This window comes from Guillardia theta, assembly GCF_000315625.1.
Source record: "Guillardia theta CCMP2712 unplaced genomic scaffold GUITHscaffold_12, whole genome shotgun sequence".
Taxonomy (NCBI): Eukaryota; class Cryptophyceae; order Pyrenomonadales; family Geminigeraceae; genus Guillardia; species Guillardia theta.
The window spans coordinates 309,988-329,540 of NW_005434662.1; the positions used below are offsets into that span (position 1 = coordinate 309,988).

A 19,553-nucleotide genomic window follows, 5' to 3' on the forward strand; every position below is an offset into this window, starting at 1 on the left:
GTACTCGTCGTCCTCATAGTCTCGTCCTGCTCGTCCTCGACATCGTAGTCATCCTCGTGCTCGTCATCCTAGTCGCATCCTGGTCCTGATCATGGTCGCAAGCCTCGTCATCATCGTCATCCTGATCCTCCTCCTCGTCGTGATGCTCATCATCGTCCTGATAGTGGTCGTGGTCTTTCTCCTCCTCGTCTTTCTCCTCCTCGTGGTCTTTCTCCACCACAACCAACACCACTTCATCGTCCTCTTCTTTCTCCACCTCATTCTCCTCCTCCTCTTTCTCCTCCTCCTCCCATCCGCCTCCGCCTTCCGCTCCTCCTCGCTACCACCACTAATAACTAATATCATCACCATTGCCATCACTATCAACATCATGCTCATCATCGGCATTGCCATCACGACCACAATCATCATGATCATTTCATTACTGCCCTCCTCTGTCGTCTTCTTTCTATCTTGCAGTCTTGTGGTTCATGTTCACCCTCTGTCCGCATTCCCTCCCTATCCAGTCACAACCTTCATCCTCTCCCTCCTCGTCCTCGTCCGCATTACTGACTTCTCCTTCCCCCCCTCATTGTCATTCTCTACCCTGCTCTCAAATAACTTTTCTTTCCACTCTCTTTTGCTTCCTCCTTCATCTCCTCCTCCGTCTTCATGTCTCCTTCAGCTCCCATAGCGACACCAGAAGTACACAGTGATCGCTTGCCTCTCTCTCTATTCTACTGTTTCTGTTCTGCACCATGTTGGCATTCGTTTTGTTTTCAGACCCCCTCCTTCACCACCGGCCCTCCATGCCTCCTGTGCCTTCACATCTCCCTCAGACGACCTTTCCACAACTCACTTAAACGTTCATCAGGTTCTGATCCAAGAATGCTGTGTTGAGTTGTCTTGGTTTCACTTCCCGCCGTGGTCATCTATCCAGCACACAACCCGGAGATGCCGAGTGAAGACAGCAAGGACGTCATGGTGAACGACAACGTTGACGGCAACGGGGGTGCGGGACAAGCGGCGAACGGGGAATCGGGCGCTCATACCCCGCTCAACGAAGAGAGCAGGAAGAACAATCGGAACCTAAGCATCCAGACTTCATGGAAGAGTGACGACTCGGGAGTGAAGTCTTCCGGGTCAGCACAGAGGACGGGACACTTCCAGGATCGAACTCCCAGCACTGTGTCCAGCTCCTCCGGTGCCAGGGTGGTGCAGCTGCAGAGCTCGACGGTGGCGGACGCGCGCCACCTCCTGCGGAAGACGAAGAAGGATGCCATCGGCAAACAGGAGGAGCTGCGAGAGCTTGTGAGTGTCCGATATCGCGACTTCATCGAGGCCGCAGACACTATCTCGGCGATGGGAACGAGGGCGAGGTAGCCGTGCACGGCGCTGCTTGCCGACCTGACTCGTGATGTTCAGGGAGATCATCCAGGTTGCTGGTTCGCTGGCTGACACGTGCGGGGAGCTGATGATCGGTTCGTGGAAGGCTGGGCGGGGGCAGGATGTAAGCGAGGCTTCTTGCTTGTCTGCTCTGATGTTGGGGCAGGACGACTCGAGGGCTGCCAGCGCCAAGGACCTGCTCATCATCCTGCAGGCACCAGAGCGCGTTGCGACGGCGATTGAGCAGAGCAAGGTGAGACGGGACTAGCTGCTGCCCTGAAGATGGGCAAGGATTGAAATCAGACTAACGGTTTGCTCAGTACTTGTACGCTTCCGTCCAGCTACTGACAGCCCGGGACTCGTATCGGTACTCTTCGCCATGGTGCCGCTCCTGCCCCCGGCAGCTGATCGCCGGCCCTGTAGGTTGCTGAAGCGGAGCCAAGAGAAGAGCATCAAGTCATGGCTTGCGATCCCATACGTCAGACTGCGAATCCAAAGCCTGACATGCAAGTCTCAGGTACATGTTCTCTTCCTTGGATGGTTTGTCACTCACCATTGTTGTCTCGTTCCACTCAGGCGGAAATGGTGGTCAAGGCGGCTGAAACTGCTCTGACGAGTGCGCATCCCTCCGCGAACATTGTGAGTGAAGTCCTGCTGAGGCCTTTGACTCCTCTGAGCATGCAGACATCCTGCGCCGGTTGCCGCCTGCTCGCTGACTTGAGCGCGCAGAACAAATCGGCGAGTCTGATGGGAAACGCAGTGGCGGCGATCGCGCTTGTCAACCAACTCTCTCTGCGAGACTCACTGGACGCCTACCTGGAGGCTCGGACAAGCGCAGTCAAGGGGCTCTGTCGGGGGATCTCGAGGGAGAGGGCTGGACGAGACCAGGGAGGAGACGAGGAGCTCATCGAGGAGCTGTCGTCCCTCATGGGCTACGCTTGCGATGCCATCGCACGGACAGTCTGCGACTCTCTCCTGCTCTACTGCACCCTTGAGATTCCCACCGGAGGGGAGGGAGGAGAGGAGGAGGAGGCTGGGAAGGAAAGGAAGAAGCTCAAGGAGCCTATCATGCTCAGCTACCTCAAGCCCATCGCCAACGCCAGCCTTCACCTCCGCTCGGACATGCTGACTGAGCTGGAGTTGCCGCACTGCCGCACCTCAGCGCTGTCCTGGCTCCGGTCCATGTGCGCCACTGTGCGAGCAGCCGTGAGCTCTGCCCTGCTCTGCATCTCGTCCGGATCCTCTCTGGCATCACTAGAAGCCGCCGTGCAGGACAGGGCCAACGCAGCAATTGAGAGCGGGGAGGACGCGATATGCTGGAAGATGGTGACTGAGGAGTCGCTGTGGAGCATGCTGTACCGCAGCCCCTTCACCACTCGCAGCAACCAGCTCGTGGCCGCCAGGTTCTCCTCCATCCAGGTCGCTCACTTCCTCGCAGAGGAGCTGCAGGCGATCTCGGAAGAAGACATGGAGCTGGTCGGGGCGCACAGCTCCACTGCAGACCTCTTCCAGTGTCGCCGTCCGTTTCTCGATCACCCTCCACGAGGGAAGGCAGAGAGGAGAGAAGATCGCGGCCGGATCTGGGAGAACAGGTGCAACGCGTGCTCGGCTCGCTTCCTCACGCAGCTTCACTCGGCCGTCATGGACTGCAAGCTGCTCGTGGGGCATCAGCAGGATGAAGGAGCTCAGAACGCTTCCAAGGACTCATCAGCTGAGGACGAGAGGATGCACCTGCTCCTGAAGAGCTCGAGCGAGGTCTCTTCCGCCGGGCTGTTCAACCTAACTGACTCGCTGCGTCACAGGCGGTGGATGCTTTTGCTGAGCTCCTCCTGACACAGGCAAGTCTTGCCCCCCTCCTCATTTTCTCGTCCTCCTGTCTCCTCCTCCTCCTCTGTTGCTCCTCCACTCAGTCCTCTCCTTACACCTTCACACGTGGGATTCTTGTCTCGCAGCTCACGTGCACCGCAGGTCAAGTCCCTCAAGGAGCTCGCAGAGCCTCGGCTGGAGCAGCAGAGGAAGGAGGTGCTGAGACAAGAGCGAAGCGGCACCATGATGAGCCTGGGAGGGAGCCGGGCAGCAAGAGACACTCGAGTGGAGCAGGTGAGCTTGCGGGCTCGTGGAGAAGGAGGGAGGAAGGAGATGGAGGGGAGGGAGAGGGACGGGGAGCGAGGGTCGTGACTGCGTGAACTCAGAGCCTCTACATTGCACAATGTGCAACTGGGGTGGAGGCGCATCTTAGCAGCATCCTGAAGCTGCTCCCTGCTCGCAACAAATCCTCGGAGCAAGAGAAGATGGCGGAGAGGGAGCAGGAGGAGAGGACGTCCAAACTTCTCTCGGCCGCCTCCCTCGGCCACGGGCTGTGGATCGAGTGGATTGTCGCCAACGCCTGCACCAAGTTCGGACTAGCGCTGCAGGAGGTGTGCGGTGGGGACTTGGACTCTGTCGGAGCAGGGGACGCCGTTCTCCAGGCTCCGCGCAGCAAAATTCCTGGGCTGCCTCTGCTCAGAGATCTCAAGAGGATGTGGGAGGAGGTTGAGATCTCGGTGGAGACAGAGGGCGGAGAGACCAAGACTGAGAAGGTGCGGGAGTTCATCCGTCGTCCTCCTCGTTGAGCTGCTGCAGGTGGCGGTCCCTTCCTCCGTCCTCCCTCACACGTTCGCTCTCCTCATGGACGTGAGCGTTGCAGTCCAGGAGGTTCAGTCCCCTCCTCTCAGCATGACGACGCTGCGATCGCTGGTGTCGAGCGTCCTCAAGGAGTTCGTCGCTGCTTACGAGAGCAGCACCAAGAAGGCACGTTGTCTCCACCATCACCCTCCTCTCTCCCTGCCCACTGCTAGTTCCCCTCCCTCCTCTCCGGGCTCTACTTGCTAGTCCTGAACAAGTTTCCACTTCCTCCTCCTTCTCACCCTCCTCCTCTTTCCTCGCCCGTTGCTAACTGCGCTCTATTATCTCAGCTCTCCCTCGAGCTCGAGTCTTTGAATGTTCAAATGCTCTTCGACTTCCTTGTCGCCAAGGATCTTCTTGCCGGCCATTCGTGAGCCTTCACTACCCTCCTCCTCCTCCTCCCCCTAACGCTCCGCTTTCAGTCTCCCGAGGGACTTCGAGTTGAGAATTCAGAGGGTGGAGGAGGCGCTTGAGGATCGTCTGGATCCGATCGACTGGAATTTTCAGAAGAGTTTGTTTCAAACCAACAGGATAAGAGCCTACCAGGTATGCCTCCTCCTCCTCTCTCTTCTACTCCTCCTCTCCCTATCTTCCCTTCTCTCGTTTCTTTCTCCTCCTCCTCCTCCTCTTTCTGTCCCCCAACATCTCCTTATCTCCCTTTCCCTTCCCTCCCTTCTTCTCTCTCTCCCCGCTCTCCCCGTCCTTCCCACTCTTGTGTCTCCACTCTTGCTGTTCGTTTGCCTCCTGGACCTTCTCACTTTCCTCTCAGCGTTACTCCGTCATCTTCGGTGCCATCGTTCAGCTCAAGCGCGTGCATGTCAGAGAGTCTTCGCTGCAGAGCGGATCTTTGCCGAAGCCTATCAATCTCCTCCCCCTTGCCCAGCAGCAGAATCGCTTTGGCTACCTTCCCGCGGTTGACTCGTGGAACCTGGTGGAGGCAGAGGAGGAGGAGGAGGAGGAGGCCAAGGTCAAGCCTGCAGAGCCCCTTTCAGGAGGAAAGGCGTCCAACGCTGGTGTGGGGATTGCGGGCATGGATTCCTTGCATAAGGACGTGCAGGTGAGGACAGAGAATCACTTGATTTTGCTCTTCTTCCTGCTGCTCGCTCTCCTCTTGACCTGCCTTCCTTCGCTCCCTCCTCTCCGCTTGCTGCTTGCCGCTCCTCTTCCTCTTACTGTTCTGCAGGCTTCTCTTGGCAGGTTCAGCTCGCTCATGGCGAAGGGCTGGACCAACGCGGCTGACACGTTGGTGGGAGGCATCGAGAGACGAGTCGTGAAGTAGAAGAGCTGCGGGATAGAAGATGCCCAAGTTTTCATGCCGTTTATCCTTCATTCATCTGTGTGTGTGGGAGGGAGGGAGAGGGAGAGGCGTAGGGTGGAAAGAGAGGGAGGGGAAAGAGGGAGGCGGCGGTTGAAGGTGGTATCATGATTTCTGGTCTTTTTCTTCGTCCTTGGAAGGAGGGTCCAACTTGTCGGCTATTGTGCTCAACCCGCTCACAAACGCCTTGGAGAGCTTGCTCGTGATCTGCAGGCAGCGCGCATGAGCGGAGACGCCAGCGCTCCCTCCTCTCATCCCACCTGATGCTTCTCATTGAACTTGTTGGCGGCGGCAATAGTCCCTGCGAGCGGCAAGGCAGGCATGTCAGACCCCTCAGCACTACAAGTCTGCTGCACACCTGAAGCCGCTGCCTTGGTCTTGTCAACTACCTTGTACTTGTCATCGATCTCAACCGCCTGCAAACATTCAGCATCATCACGATCGTCCTTCCCACCCCCTCAGACCCTCCATCCCTCCTCCCTTACCTTCTGGTACGCTCCGACCGCAGCTCGTTTGACTTTGTCGGTCACCTGATGCTTCTCGTTGTACTCGCTCGCCTTCTTGTAGGCCCCGACTGCCATTCCCTCGCATCACTAGCACTGTGATACCACTCCTCCTCCTCCTCCTCCTCCTCCTCCTCCTCCTCCTCCTCCTCCTCCTCCTCCTCCTCCTCCTCACTTGTCGAGTGTCCTGCCGCTCTTGCAAAGTCGCCGATCTTGTCGTCCTTGGACGTGGCATACGCTGCGCCAGCTGCAAGGGCAACAGGCGCAATGACTCCACCCATTGTCACCGCTCCCACCACTCCTCCGGCAGCAGCTGCCATGACGTCATCATGCAGAGCGAGCCAAGAGATGCCCTTCAATCACCTGCTGCTCCCATGACCTTGACACCTCCAGCTCGCTGCGCTCCTTGCTCGAAGTTGTCGATCTGATTTACTGCTTGCTTGATAGCAACTTGCCTGTCCATGCTGGCCCATCGCATGTCAGTGGAAACGATGATGGCACGAGACTCTCGATAGTGCATGTCTAGCTTGCTCTAGCCCTCCGCATCAGATGACCGTTTACTCTTACTTCCTTTTCTTCTCATCTATCCTCTTCCCCTCTGTCTCTCCTTCCCCCTCTCCTTCCCCTACCCTCCCCTCCTCCCCTCCCCCTCCTCCTCCTCCTCCTCTCCCCCTCTCCCTCTCCCCTCCCCTCATTATTTCCTAATGTTTGTAGCTCGGACTTTTACCAAACAAGTGCACCCAAATAAGGAGGTACCCCCTCACTACGGGTGTATACAGATACCCTCATTTTGAGCCTCGAAATATGGGGTACTCAATGAGTCGTGGCACCACCGAGCAGCGACCTACAGCAAAACTAGGTAGATGTCCCGGATGTGCCTCGTGCACCCGGCGTCCGGGGGCACCCGGGCCCGCGCCTGGCCCCGCCAGTGGCATCGGGACTAGCGGCCCCGGAAGGGCCACCCGGGGCAGTTCACTCTGCAGTTCACTCAGCAGGTTCACTAGCTCAGGGGCTCAGGGGCTGGCCCGCTCCGGGCCGGCGAAACTTTGACATGCGCGCCGCGCGGGGGCTGTGCGGCGTGACCACTGGTGCGTGACGCTGAGTTAAAATTGTTTTTTAAAAGATCAGTGAGACTACCGGTACTAGAGAAGCGATCCACGGCCACTACTGCTTTCCGCCGCCTAGTTGGACCCGGTAGTCAAAGTCTGAGAGAACCCCCGGGGCGCCCGAAGTTGATTTTATAGGGGAGGCAAGTCCTTCTGCGGAGATTTCTGTACCCGGGTAATGCTACCGGTACAGTACTACTGTACTACAGATAATAATGATTTACAGTTATTAATTATATGTCATCGGTACTGTGAGGATAATAATGAGCTGCGGAATACTTCTAAAAAATATCTTTTCGATACGACAGGGCCTGGGCAATGGCGCCGGCCGAAGGTAGATGGCGGCGGAACGGCAGGTAGGGCGACGAGCGATGCTGAACATGGTATCCAAGGGATCGATCAGCTCATGGCGAAGTTGATCAGTGCCCGAGAGCATCTCTCCTCATTGAGAGCGCTGGCTCAAGCTGCAAGTGGCAATAAGGATTTAAGGGGAGGAGAGTATGCAAGGGGCTCGTCGCTGAGCGCTGGGGAGCGGGGATAGAGGGCCCTTGCTGAGAGGCAGAGAGAAAACGAGATCATGATTGAAGATTCAGACTGACTCTCAGCCATGAAGGCCGACCATCCTCAGTACTCGAAGCGCGCGGTAGGGGAGGGGAAGGAAGTTGGGACTTTGAACCCCGATGAGCTTTTCTCCGGGTCAGAGAGCCTCTTCGTCAAAGACAGCTCGATCTTGCATCCTTTCTCCAGCATTCACCTGACGTGGGACCTCTGGATGGTCCTGCTGCTGATCATCACCATTATCATCGTCCCGTATGAGCTGGCCTTCCAGGAGTTCACTTGCACAGCGTCCATTGACATTGCTCAGCTCGTCTTGCTGTGGGCGATCGACGCCTCCTTCTGGCTGGACATTCTCCTCAACTTCCGCACTGCTCTGGTGGTTCTGAACCCCGTGACGGGCAAGAGCGAGGTGATCATCGATCAGCGAACCATCGCCGTCACCTACGTCAAGTTCTGGTTTTGGTTCGATGCCATCGGCTCTCTCCCCATCCAGGCCATTGAGAGCAGCTACCTCAACACCAGCTGCTCCTTCTCAGCCATCAAGGCTCTCCGGTTCAACCGCCTGGTGCTCGATGCCTCTTCATGCTGATGACTCTGACGCCACGTCTGAGTGCAGGCGAGGCTCGTGAGGCTGTTCCGTATCATCAAGCTCATGCGGTTTAGTCGATGGACGTTCATGCTCACGAGGCTGCAGGTGATGCTGTGGCGTCATGCGGGAGGGGAGCTGACGGCTGTGCAGGATCGCCTCTCCATCAACCCGGCCCTGTTGCGATTCCTGGAACTGTCGGTGGCGGTGGTGATGCTCGCCCACTTCATGGCCTGCTTCGTGTACGGCATGCTCCCCTTCGAGACCGACTACGAGCAGAACTGGGGGTCTGTCTCTGTCATCACTGTGCCCTGGGCAGGAGAGTTTGTCCTGTTCTGCCCTCCTCCTTCCTTCACGGTCGACAACGAGGTCTTGCCCCCCTGCGTGCACCTGCAGGATGCCAACTGCTCAAGGACGGTGTTTGTTGAGGTCAACAACAGGACGGAGATTTCGAGGAGAAAATGCTTGCAGCGGGATGGCAAGTGGCTGGAAGAGGCGTCAAGCAGCAACAAGTACCTCATCTCCCTCTACTACACGTTCGTCACAATGTCCACGGTATGTTGGAGGAGGACGAAGAGGAGGACGAAGAGGAGGAGGACGAGGATCAACTTGGGAGGAGAGTGACGGGGATGGCAGGTAGGCTATGGCGACATCGTGTCACAGAATATCTTTGGGATCATGATCTGCACTCTCAACATGATGATGGGAACGATGCTGTTTGCGATCTTCATCGGCAACATCACGGAGCTGATGACGAACCTCGACCTCCGCTCCAAGAACTACCGCAAGAAGATGGACAGCATGGAGCACTTCATGCACTCCGAGAACCTGCCGCTGCGCCTCCGCAACAGGGTCAGGTACTTCTTCGAGCACGGGTACAACCACGCTCGGGGCCTGCCCTCCTTCATCGACGAGCTGCCGGAGAACCTCAAGATTTCAGTTGTGCTGCACCTCTACAACGACGTCGTCCGTTCCGTTCCCTTCTTCGCTCAGGGGAGCAAGCAGTTCATCACGATGATCATCCTCAAACTGAAGTCCAAGGTACTCGCCCCGCACGACGCCGTCTTCCATGCCGGCGACCATGGCGACACCATGTACTTCCTCAACGACGGGGCAGTGTGCATCATGCTCGACCAGCAGCTGGACATCTTTGCGACCATGTCCGAGGGAGGCTTCTTCGGGGAGGAGTGCGTGACAGGGCAGAGCGACGTGCGGGAGGTGTCGGTCTTCGCGCTCTCCTGGTGCAATCTCCTTTCTCTCTCCTCCCAGGACCTCGAGCAGTGCATCGCCGGCGAGCCCGAGTCGCGCGAGCTCTTCAGGAACCTTGTCACCTCCTCCAACCTCCAGCGCTGCATCGAGCGGATCCAAGGAGCGATCCCTGGGAGGGAGGTCGAGACTGAGACCCCACGGGAGGAGCAAGAGAAAGGGGAGAAGCGACAGTTCCCTCCCGTGGTCCTGCGAGCTCTAGAGCTGCAGGAGGACTCGTCCGAGCTCAAGGAGCAGCGGCCGCTCTCGTCCGCGCGCATGTCGAGAAACTCTGTTGACCTCGTAAAGCAGCTGCAGGAGCAGATGGGCATGGAGGAAGTCATGCAGCGAATCAGCTCGGTGAGCAACCCCCCCCCCCTTCCCCTTCTCTTTCTCTTCCCCCCCCCCACTCCCTTCCTCCCTTGTCCCTCCCTTCCTCTACTTCTCTCCCTCATCGCTCTGCAGGACTACGAAGCTTCGAGGAAGAGGCGAGCAAACGTTCGCAAGAGCATCGCAAGGCTGGAGAAGATCTTAACCACAGCGGGAAGGAGATAGTAGTTGACGAGCCCGGAAGAGGCTCACAGAGGATAAAGATCTGCGTCCTTGATGCGAACCCCCTCCTTTTCCACGGCGTGGAGGTACCTGGAGCTAGTCGGCAGTCAGGGCAAGATGACAAGAAGGGAAGGGGGCAGGGGGCAGAAGGGAGGGAGGAAGGAGGAGATACGTTGGGCAGCTGGACGCGCTTGCTGGGATGCCCTGTAGAGCTCCAACCTGACAGAAAGATCAGACGAGGAGAGAGGATGGAGAGGGCAAGGAAAGGCGGAGGAGGATGGGGAGGAGGAGGAGCGAGTGTGGTACCTGGAGTTGCGGTCTGCTAGGTGTGGCGAGAGAGGAGCGAAGAGATCCTGTCGCCGCTTCCTCCTTGGGCTCGAGCGAGCAAGTGAAGGAAGAGGAAGAGTCTCTGTCTTGTAGCTGGCAGCTGCTTCCTGCCGGAGGGATCAGGGAGATGCCGTGCTCCGCTGCTCTGGCGGACGGACGCTGCTGGGGCTGAGAGCTAGCAAGAGGAAGGGAGAAGACACTGGATATGGAGGAGGAGGAGGAGGAGGAGGGGACAAGAGCGGCGGGCTGCCGTGGCTGCAACTGCTCTGTCTCGTGTTTGTCCTCCTGCATGCTAGGGTCTTCTCGGGTGGACTCCTTGCTGGGCATCTCCTTGGCGGCAGCTTCGCCTTTCTGCAGCATCTGGAGGAAGAGCTCGCGCTTCTTCTTTGCCCTCTCTCGCTTCTCTGATGCAGAAAAATCAGCAGAAGGAGATGATGGAGGAGGAGGAGGAGGTGGTGGTGGTGGTTGTGGAGGAGGAGGAGGAGGTGGAGGTGGTGGTGTTGGTGGTGGAGGGCCCACCTTCGAGATGCAGCTGACCTTTGGCCCACACCGCCTGCTTTCGTACGGCATCTGCAGAAGGATGAGACGGCGGTGAGGAGGATAAGAGTCAATTCACTTGGATCGAAGTAGGGAGAAGAAGCATTCTGCGGTAGCAGAAGTGAGAACGAGATCCGAAGAAAACGAGCAAAACGAGGAGGAAGTGAAGAGAGAAGGAGAGAAGAGAGAAGAAGAAAAGAGAGAAGAAGAAAGAAGAGAGAGGGAGGAGAGAAGGAGAGAAGAAGAGAAGAGAGGGAGGAGGAGGAGTTCATCTACAGGGTCGCGGTCAAGCTTGGCTCTCTCTTTCTCCTCTCGCTCCTTCTGCTCGTTTTTCAGCTGCTCCTTCGCCCAGCGAGCCTGACGGGCCACTGCAACCACGTCCATATCCTGAGCACTGCGCTTGACCTGGAGATTGCATGAGAGAGCTGACGGGTAGAGGAGGAGGAAGCAGAAGGACGAGGGACGAGCGATTGAGAGAGGACCATCGGGAGCAAGCACCGTCTTGCATGAGGGGGGGACGGATAGAGGAGGAGGGAGCAGTGCAAGGAGGAAGAGAGGAGGAGGAGGAGGAGAGAGTAGGAAAGGGAGTCAGCTGTGCACGGCAAGAGACAGACGAGGGTCAGATGCTTTACCACTGGCTGCTGATGTGGAACGAGAGCCTCCCACTCCCCTCCTCTTCGGACCTGCCGCGTTTCGTCAGCCCTCCTGCTCTCCTCGCAGCTTCTTCCCTAACCTTGGACGGTGTTATCCAGCTGCTGACCTCCTCCACCGAGCAGGGGACCGCCTCCTGGTTCTTTGCTCTGCTCCTGCTGGATCAGCAAAGGTCGGGGAGGTGAGAAACAACCTGTCCTCCTCTTCCTTGACGGAGAACTTGCCGTCCTGTGATGTATTGAGCACCAGCAATTGCCTACAGAGGAGGAGGGAGGAGGTGGAAGAGGAGGAGGGAGGAGGGAAAGGAGAGGAGAAAAGAAGGGGTAAGGAAGAGGCGGAACCTTAAGGAGATGGAAGGGATGAAGCTCTCCGGACTGGCCGCTGGTCTGTCTCCTTGCTTTCATGTCTTCCTCAGACCTGTTCCCTGTAACGTCTTGCTCCTCAAGCAGCACAGGAGCTGTTTCTGCTTCTCCTGCCTCCTTTTCGCGTGCAATCATGCCGTTCAACTTCATCGACGAACGTCAGGGGAGAAGGAGAAGCAGAAAGACTCTGACCTTCACGACATCTGCTTTGACGAAAAGAGAGTTCTGCGGGAGCAAAAAGAGAACATCACAATTGGTATGTTGATGATGATGATGATGATGGCGGTGGTGATGATGTTGATGAACTTGCCAGGGAATACTCACATCGTGAAGGTAATTGTAATGCTACACATACCGTCAGCCAACATCTTTGCATCAGGCAGGGCAAGCACTACCTCTTGAGCGTTGCTCGACCGAGCCGAGTCAAGACGGTCGCCGAAGATGACCTCGCTCCAGTTCTCTATCAGCAAGTCAACCACGGCAAGTACAAGACTCGCAAATTAGATGCTCCTCCTCACCTCTACACTTCTCGATCTTCTCCAGTTCATCTTCCCTGGACACGACGAGGAAACCGCACTGATCGCTCGACTCTGCATCGCATGCGTCATTCACAGGTTTGATGTACTGGGCAACCCTCAAGGAACAGGTACCGTTGTATCTTGCTGACAGCGAAGACAGCTTCTCCTCCATCATCGGAGACTGGCAGACCAACGACAAGTCACAAGTCTCTCTGAAAGCAGATGAGGCGCTTATTTCACCTTCACTCTGATCGCTCCATCGCTGTCTGCTATTTTGCTTCTTTTGGGTGAGAATGCCTGGTAAAACCCCATCATCTCTCCCTCCAGCTCTCCGAGTTTCGATCTTGTACCTGCGCGATCTTCCATTCACTCAACTTCGTTGCCTTCGTCTCCAGCAATGCTGGAGGAGTGGACTTCTCGTTGTTGAGCTTGTTCCCGGACAAGTTTTTGCCGAACAAATTTTCTTTTTCATTGCTCGCATGAAAGCTTTCCCTGACCTTGTTCTGTCTGTTAAGAAGAGATCAGTACAAGACATCCGCATCTCAGGGCCTTCACCTGGATCCCTGGGACTTGTAAACATCAGGATTTAGGTCTCTTTGCTCACAAGTTGACCAAAGTCTGAAGAAAAAGTCAAATTCTGTCGCTCAAGCACATTTTGAGGTGTTATTACCTTTCTGCAGGATGGGTTGGAAATGATAAGTAAGAAGTGTCTTCAGACAAATCAGTCAGCAGATGTCTATGCAAACAACTTCGTGGCAGGAAAATGCTCATCCAATTAGTTGTCAGTCAGTCAGTCAGTCAGTCAGTCAGTCAGTCAGTCAGTCAGTCAGTCACTAGAACTATATCACGTCTGAGTCAGACTCGACCGGCCGCGTGAAAGTACACGCTGCCAACGAGTGGGAGGTGATGAGCAGGAGCAGGAGCAGGAGCAGGAGCAGGAGCAGGAGCAGGAGCAGGAGCAGGAGCAGGAGCAGGAGCAGGAGCAGGAGCAGGAGCGGTATGGCACACTGTACAGATTCCTACTTACATGACGTTCGCTTCATTGTGCGACTTGTCAAGCTTGCAGGAGGCACAGGGTAGGGTTATAACCATAACCCCAGAAAAGAATATCAAAAGAAGGGGTACAAAGATGATAATAGACAAAAAAGGTGGGTGGTGGGGTAGCTGTCACCCTATTTGCTTTCGTTTTTTGCCTTGTGCAACGGAAGATTCGGGCTGTGTAAAACTGTCTTTTTTGTTTTTTTAATGTCTTTTTAAGTTTTTTTCCTCGCACCATATCAAGGACGGTCGGAAAGCCCGAAGGCACCGGTACTATAAAACTAGCTGCTGTCAGGGGTGGGGTACTAAATTTCCGAGAAAAGGTAGGGTAGTATTCAGATGATATGGGGGGTGGGGGTGACACTTGCCCACCTGCTCCTATTCTTGGCACAATGGCTGGAGAGGGCATGGCGGCGAGAGGAGCGGCGGCGATGGGGCTGATGTGAGTTTTATCATACGATGCATGCCTTTGGATATTGAATATCTTGACAAGAGTCTCGGTTTTCTGACTTACTGTTTGTACCCAAGCCACATTTTTTCCATGCGCGTTTTGTGATATGTATGGTTCCCCAGCCATCTGTGTTTCAGTTGAATCTTGACTCTTGCTCATTGTGGCTACATGCAATTTGGTCTGTCATTGTTTATGAAGGAAATTTCAATGCATATCTTCCAGCTTTGTCAAGTGATCTTTTCGTGGTCACGAAAGTGGCTTGCATTTGTGTATTTCCGTTTTGCCTTGATACTCATGGTACATATTTTTTTCTTTTGTTTTGATTGGATGAAATGTTGGAATTGTTGGAATCGAGTGTCGATTATCTTCCTTGAAAGCCTCATCGAGTGAGATGTTCGCATTCTCAAAGTGGCTTTGTCTTGCCCTATTGCTGCTCGTGGATGCGCATGAATGTCGCAGCATTGGAGAGAAATAACACCTTGCTTCAGGTTCGTCGCCTCCATCGCGATTGTCATCTTTGTCGTCACTGCTGAGTCGTCGGGAAAGGACACGACAGTGCTGAGCACTGACTGCTCTGTCGATCCCTGGGCACCCGAGTGCCATCATGCTTCAATGATGGACATGATCAACAACATCCGTCACCGCGCCAGGGTGAGTCTTCATTATGCATGTGAAAGATTCAGTGATGGGATTGCAGAGCAATGCAATCGCGCAGAAGAAGTTGAAAATGCAGCTCCTGGCCGAGGAGAAAGCTGTCATCAAGAAGCAGGAGGAGAAGCAGGCGAAGAAGCATGGTGTGAACAACCTTCTCCTCACTGTTCATTTTCTGAGGCTTGTTTGATTCTCAGCGTCTGCCAAGTCGGCCGCGCCTGACTTGAAGAGCACTGTCTACAATGGTGTAGACATTGCTTCCAAGAAAGCAATTGACTCTAGTTTGACCAAGTGATCTTCCATTCCTCATCCTTCTTCCCGGCTGCTCTTGCTCTCCCTCTCTGTGCTGTCCCTTCGCTTCTCATCCATGTGTTTCTCACTTTGTCTGTCCCTCCTCTTTCGCCCCCACCCCCTCTCCCCTCCCTTCGCCTCCTTTGGCGCTCTCGCTGTTCGCTTCGCTCCCCAATCTTAGTTGCAACTCTCTCTTGTACATCGGCACAGCACATGACGCATGTTTTCGTAGGCTGTTGAAAAAGGGTGGAAAGGGGGCTGTCATGAAGAAGGTTGAAGAAATTCGGGAACAGGTCTGTGACGTGTACATCTATGGAGTCAACCTAATGGTTAATGACAGATTCTTGCTGATTCTGGGAAAATGTTTGGTTATGGAAAGAAGGTGGGTGCCCAGGATTGTATTGACTTGCCCCGCGTCTGATTCTGTTTGCAGGCTGGTTATCTGCCGCCCCCTCCGCATAAACTGATGAAGCAGCTCGGAGGTTAGAGGAGCCTTTTGTACATTAATCTAGGGAAACTGTTAAAATGAAGCTTGTCGAATGGATCCAACCTATCTTAGCCGGCTTCACGACGAAATGAAGCCCGAGCACATGGCATTTCATCACCACGATATGTGAGATGTGTGCGATACATTCTAGGTAGTTTGACCACGCGATCGATCCCGGTACCTCGCGGGTTTTCACAAGGACAGGTTAAGCTTCACTAGTGAAAGTTTTTCACTCCCTGACATAATCAGCGCGATCGGTTATGCCGGAGCGGCACCGGATACATCAGATCAGTCATATGATACACGAGTACAACACATAGGTTAATTCAGTGGCTCGGATGTATTGAGATCATAAGACTACGTGTCCTACAGAAAGCAAGACGGCCTCTGCAAAACGGGATCCCAACCAGTCTAAGATTTAGAACCACTCGCCGAAGTAGAGGGGGCGCTGCTCGTGGTGGAGGTACTCCATGCGCCACATCCAGAGCTGGGAGGTCTGCTGCTTGGTCTGGGAGAACATTTCTGCAGAATGATATCAGCGACTGCTGGTGCAATACATTGAGAAACAGAAACATTCAACAAGTTCACAGCCTTTTCTCCTTTTCTCCAAGAAATCACCCGCAACCAACAAGAAACATGAAGGTGTCCCTTCACATACTGAGCTGGTATTTCATCTTATGAATTAGCCAACCGAGCATTCAACACAGTGGACAGAGCGCAAGTTCCAAATATCATGTGTGCACATCCATGCCTTTCCACAAAGTCTGCTATCATCACAAGCAAGGGCAGAGCACATTGCACGCTTCCTCGATCAAAGCGTGCCATGTCATACCTGCGTCTAGGCCGTGAAGAGACACCACCAGCAGCGAGTTTAAATACTATTCTCTCTACCCCTGCTACCCCCCATTTACCCCTAGCTGAACCCCCTCATTGCCTCTCCCTGCCCCTTGGCGCACCCCCTACCTTACCGAAAAGCCAGCGAGGAGAAAAAAAGAATTCGAACTCGAGGGTGGGGGTACTTTAAAGGGTATCAGGGGGTGTCTCAACACCTTGTTCCTTCAATTGGGTGGGTCATGTACCCCACCCTGCCTCTTCAAGACCACCATGAATGACTCAACACCCCTATTCAAAGACTGTGATAACCCGGACATTTCCCACCACCTTCACACCCCCACCCTTGTTATATTCCTTCACTACCCCCAACGGACCATCTCTGGATGCCTTGTGATGGTCCTCGTCACCAGGCCCGACCGTGACCCGGTGACCAAGCGGCACCCGGAGGGTTCCGAACTAATAAGAAGTTCGCCGTTCCGATCACTGGCTGTGGCGCCGGGCCGGGCCCGGCGCGCTCGCCGGGACTCCCCGGCGAGCCTGGGCACTGGCGGCAGGCTCAGTGAGACGGCGCACCGGCTCGGGGTCGTGGAGTGGTGCCAGCAGCGTAGTACGCCGGGCAACTTTCACGGCGTCATGACCGTCAGTAACTACTTAATTTTAACTAAGTTGAAGTCAAGTTAAAATTACAACGGTCAGGCCCGAAGTTTTAAAGTCAAGCCTTAAAATCACAAGTCAGGCCCGGAAATACGGTAGATACTGTTTGTTTCTTGAAGGAACTGCTGCGCCGGCACGGTCACCTCTTTACTCAAAGTTAAGCTAAAGATCAGTACGAGGACAATAAGGAGAGTCGAGGCCGCCCTGAGGCTTGACCCTGACACCGTCTGTCGCACTGGCCAAACGGCGAGAAGCCTGAGCCTCCGAGAAAACTTAGGACAGCGAGAACCAAACTTTGAAACATATCTACCGGGGCCGTAATACGGCCGGGGCATCCGTAATGCGGCCCACGGATCTTCCGCTACTGGTACCGTCTTGACCGGGCCGGGCGTCCGAACTTCAAGTGGCTCGCCGGGGGCCGGGCTCGGCCGCCCGGCGGGCCGGGCCGCTCGGAGGTTCCAGGCCGCATCATCATCGGCGGTTCCGCCGGCCCGGGTACTGAAACTGGTTCCAGGAATAGACTTATTATTACATATCTGGTTCTGTACGACATCAGCACATAATTTTCAAAACATATATTGGCAATTGAAATTTGCTAGAGTAATTCTGTGACAGAATGTACAAATGAAAGCTTGTCATTCCAGATCAATTCACTGTTTTGAGACGGAGTGCGATGGATGGCACGGAGATGGGGGAGGATCAGGGGAGAGAGAGAGGGTCGAGGGAGGAACTGACTACTAGGCTAGGATGGACACTGTTGATGGAGATCTGAAGATCCACTTCGAGGAAGAGAGGATCGCGCCTGAGAGGGTTGATGACTGCATGTTTGTAACATCCTTTTGGTTGTTGACGTCGAGGACCCTGTAGTGAAGGGTTCGAACATGAATGTTGCGTGCTTCACATGTGCAGACTGTTGACACAGCATTGGTTTTTCTGTCTAGGATGAGCCAAAGGTATTTGGTGCGGGAGATTCGGACGCTGCATGATCGAACCGTGTCATTCTTCGAGACAACATGAGCAGTAACAGAGAAGATGTTTCTTGAGCGTGGTATCCCTCATCATCACGTGCAGGCAAAGGGAAGAACAAATTCGACAAGTGGGTCAGCAGAATACAGCAGAGCTCTAGTTCTCCTTCCAGCCCAAGGAGCCCCCGAACCCCACGCCGCAACTCATCTCCTGACTGTGAGAAGCCTCTAGATTCAACCTTGGAGGTTTTTCTCATCAACAACGATGCTTGGAGCTGTCTGACTGTCATGTGACAGACCAACAGGGCTACAACTGAGGCGTCGAGCTCAACGAGGAACACGACAGTGAGTCTCTTGCAGGACTTGCTTGCTTCCAAGGTGCTCATGGCAAGCAACAGCATCCCCCGGCTGAAGAAATGAGGAGAGCAGAACCATCGCCTGCACCAGCGGCGGCAACTGCTGTGCAGGTAGAGATACAGAGCAGTCAGGTCGTGCCTGAGTCATGCTGTCAGATGGGATCGAAGCTAGAGCGATGGGTGAGCAGAGTGCGAAGGAGTCAACAAGCGGCACAAGCGCCAAGCTCCAAGCAAACTATTCCGAAGGATCAAGAGAAGCAAGATGGAAGCAATGCGGCGACATCGAAGACTGTGGGGAAGCAGTCAAGGAAGCTCGTGCCTGAGTCATGCTGCTAGGGATCGAAGCTAGAGCGATGGGTGATGAGAACGAGAAGAAGTAGGCCAGCGGCACAGACAGGAAGCGAAGTACAGCCTCAGCCGGACGATGCGAATGATCAGGAGAAGCCTGGGGGAGGAAATGTGAGACACTTCGATCAAACCTGCTTACCCCAACCCTCTTGCGAACCGTTTTTTCTCATCCTTGCCCCTGCACACACGCCTGTATCGGTCCTTTCTCCTCATTGCTCTCGTGCAGTCTTTAGTGTTTTCTTGTTTCTCTTCCTCTCTCTGCGTCTCCTTCTGATCCACGAAAAAGGTTACATCTCCTCCCGCTGGCCACTTCGCCAACCCTCCCCCTCGCGGGTCGATCATGGAGGAATGGATGCGCAAGGCGAGAGCTCGAGACTTCGCGGTGAGGGAGCGGCGAGAGCTCAGTATGTGATGATGTTCCTGCAGTGGGTAAGGAACGTGCAAGCCCAGCAGCGTCGAGCAGGAGGTAGCTGGGCCTGTGCTTGCGCAGGATCAGATCTGAACGCTCCTGTCAGCTACTCCGCAGCCACCCAACGTTGCAGCGCAGCAGCAGGTGACATGGGAGTCAAAGGATTGACTTGATGAGTGACGTGGATGAAGAAGGAGAGAAGTGTGGGAGGGGGAATGCCTGGGGCGATTCCAGGACGAAACAAGGTTGAACCCTTCCTCCGAAGACGATCTGTTCCTTCCTCTCCTGCCTTCCGAAGATAATCTGTTCCTTCCTTTTCTGCTCCTGTTCGGTTTCCTCGGAATCCTCTGACTCTCTTTGCCGCGGCAGCTGGAAAGATGGTTGATCAGAACTCGTAGCAGCGTCTCTATTCCGTCGGTCAAGCAAGGTTCCTTGCTCTTAAGTTGTTTTACTATCTTATCTCGTGCGTCAGATTCCAACGGCACAAGCAGCGAACTGGTGGGTGCAAGCTCATAGATGCTGCTGCTGCTGCTGCTGCTGCTGATGATGATGATGATGATGATGATGATGATGATGATGACGATGACGACAATGATGATGATGAATATTGTATGGTGGTGGTGCTGATGAAAATGATGATGCTGAGGCGCGAGGATTCGTCAGATTGGGGGTGTGATCATATTTTTGCAACTAGGTGATGGATGAAAACAATGGATATCATCGCATCGACAAGGATGGAATCATGTTTGCTGGTTTCCTAGTCGACGGAAAGAAGCACGG

General features: G+C 54.8%; 6 protein-coding genes across 6 annotated transcripts in view; 4 read left to right on the forward strand and 2 right to left on the reverse strand.

Annotated features, from left to right (window-relative positions):
• Positions 1-933: 933 nt before the first annotated feature.
• COG1 (component of oligomeric golgi complex 1) lies at positions 934-5,308 on the forward strand (the record flags this gene model as incomplete). Its single annotated transcript, XM_005838039.1, has 14 exons — positions 934-1,358; positions 1,405-1,489; positions 1,532-1,618; positions 1,686-1,747; positions 1,789-1,882; positions 1,942-2,004; positions 2,095-3,120; positions 3,334-3,465; positions 3,558-3,944; positions 3,988-4,038; positions 4,320-4,399; positions 4,452-4,575; positions 4,799-5,086; positions 5,213-5,308. 14 exons carry the CDS (start codon positions 934-936, stop codon positions 5,306-5,308), a joined length of 3,000 nt encoding a protein of 999 aa, XP_005838096.1.
• Positions 5,309-5,334: 26 nt separating this feature from the next.
• On the reverse strand, positions 5,335-6,313 carry GUITHDRAFT_150993 (hypothetical protein; the record flags this gene model as incomplete). Its single annotated transcript, XM_005838040.1, has 6 exons — positions 5,335-5,551; positions 5,605-5,645; positions 5,703-5,760; positions 5,830-5,918; positions 6,023-6,160; positions 6,211-6,313. The coding sequence occupies 6 exons, from the start codon at positions 6,308-6,310 to the stop codon at positions 5,450-5,452; spliced, it is 528 nt and encodes a 175-aa protein (XP_005838097.1). The 3' UTR covers positions 5,335-5,449.
• Positions 6,314-7,560: 1,247 nt separating this feature from the next.
• On the forward strand, positions 7,561-9,897 carry GUITHDRAFT_103037 (hypothetical protein; the record flags this gene model as incomplete). The annotated part of the gene is made up of 5 exons (XM_005838041.1): positions 7,561-8,076; positions 8,128-8,205; positions 8,251-8,652; positions 8,734-9,702; positions 9,808-9,897. The coding sequence occupies 5 exons, from the start codon at positions 7,561-7,563 to the stop codon at positions 9,895-9,897; spliced, it is 2,055 nt and encodes a 684-aa protein (XP_005838098.1).
• Positions 9,898-9,990: 93 nt separating this feature from the next.
• GUITHDRAFT_103038 (hypothetical protein) lies at positions 9,991-13,332 on the reverse strand (the record flags this gene model as incomplete). Its single annotated transcript, XM_005838042.1, has 19 exons — positions 9,991-10,113; positions 10,201-10,625; positions 10,759-10,791; positions 10,838-10,865; positions 11,035-11,163; positions 11,391-11,441; positions 11,492-11,558; positions 11,603-11,637; positions 11,751-11,915; positions 11,964-11,996; positions 12,096-12,116; positions 12,167-12,231; positions 12,290-12,361; positions 12,422-12,470; positions 12,530-12,586; positions 12,640-12,796; positions 12,845-12,907; positions 12,960-12,999; positions 13,317-13,332. 19 exons carry the CDS (start codon positions 13,330-13,332, stop codon positions 9,991-9,993), a joined length of 1,629 nt encoding a protein of 542 aa, XP_005838099.1.
• A 369-nt stretch (positions 13,333-13,701) lies between these two features.
• On the forward strand, positions 13,702-15,267 carry GUITHDRAFT_161618 (hypothetical protein). Its single transcript, XM_005838043.1, has 7 exons — positions 13,702-13,769; positions 14,267-14,429; positions 14,476-14,572; positions 14,627-14,720; positions 14,953-15,013; positions 15,061-15,102; positions 15,154-15,267. Exons 1-7 carry the CDS (start codon positions 13,720-13,722, stop codon positions 15,205-15,207), a joined length of 561 nt encoding a protein of 186 aa, XP_005838100.1. The 5' UTR covers positions 13,702-13,719; the 3' UTR covers positions 15,208-15,267.
• A 3,437-nt stretch (positions 15,268-18,704) lies between these two features.
• The window catches only part of GUITHDRAFT_134637 (hypothetical protein), a gene marked incomplete at both ends in the record, with an annotated part of 6,768 nt that continues 5,919 nt past the window's right edge, over positions 18,705-19,553 (forward strand). Inside the window, 5 exons of the mRNA XM_005838044.1 lie at positions 18,705-18,746; positions 18,791-18,830; positions 18,880-18,917; positions 19,143-19,200; positions 19,246-19,271. Coding sequence (XP_005838101.1) covers positions 18,705-18,746; positions 18,791-18,830; positions 18,880-18,917; positions 19,143-19,200; positions 19,246-19,271 — 204 coding nt within the window. The remainder of the gene's footprint in view (positions 18,747-18,790; positions 18,831-18,879; positions 18,918-19,142; positions 19,201-19,245; positions 19,272-19,553) is intronic.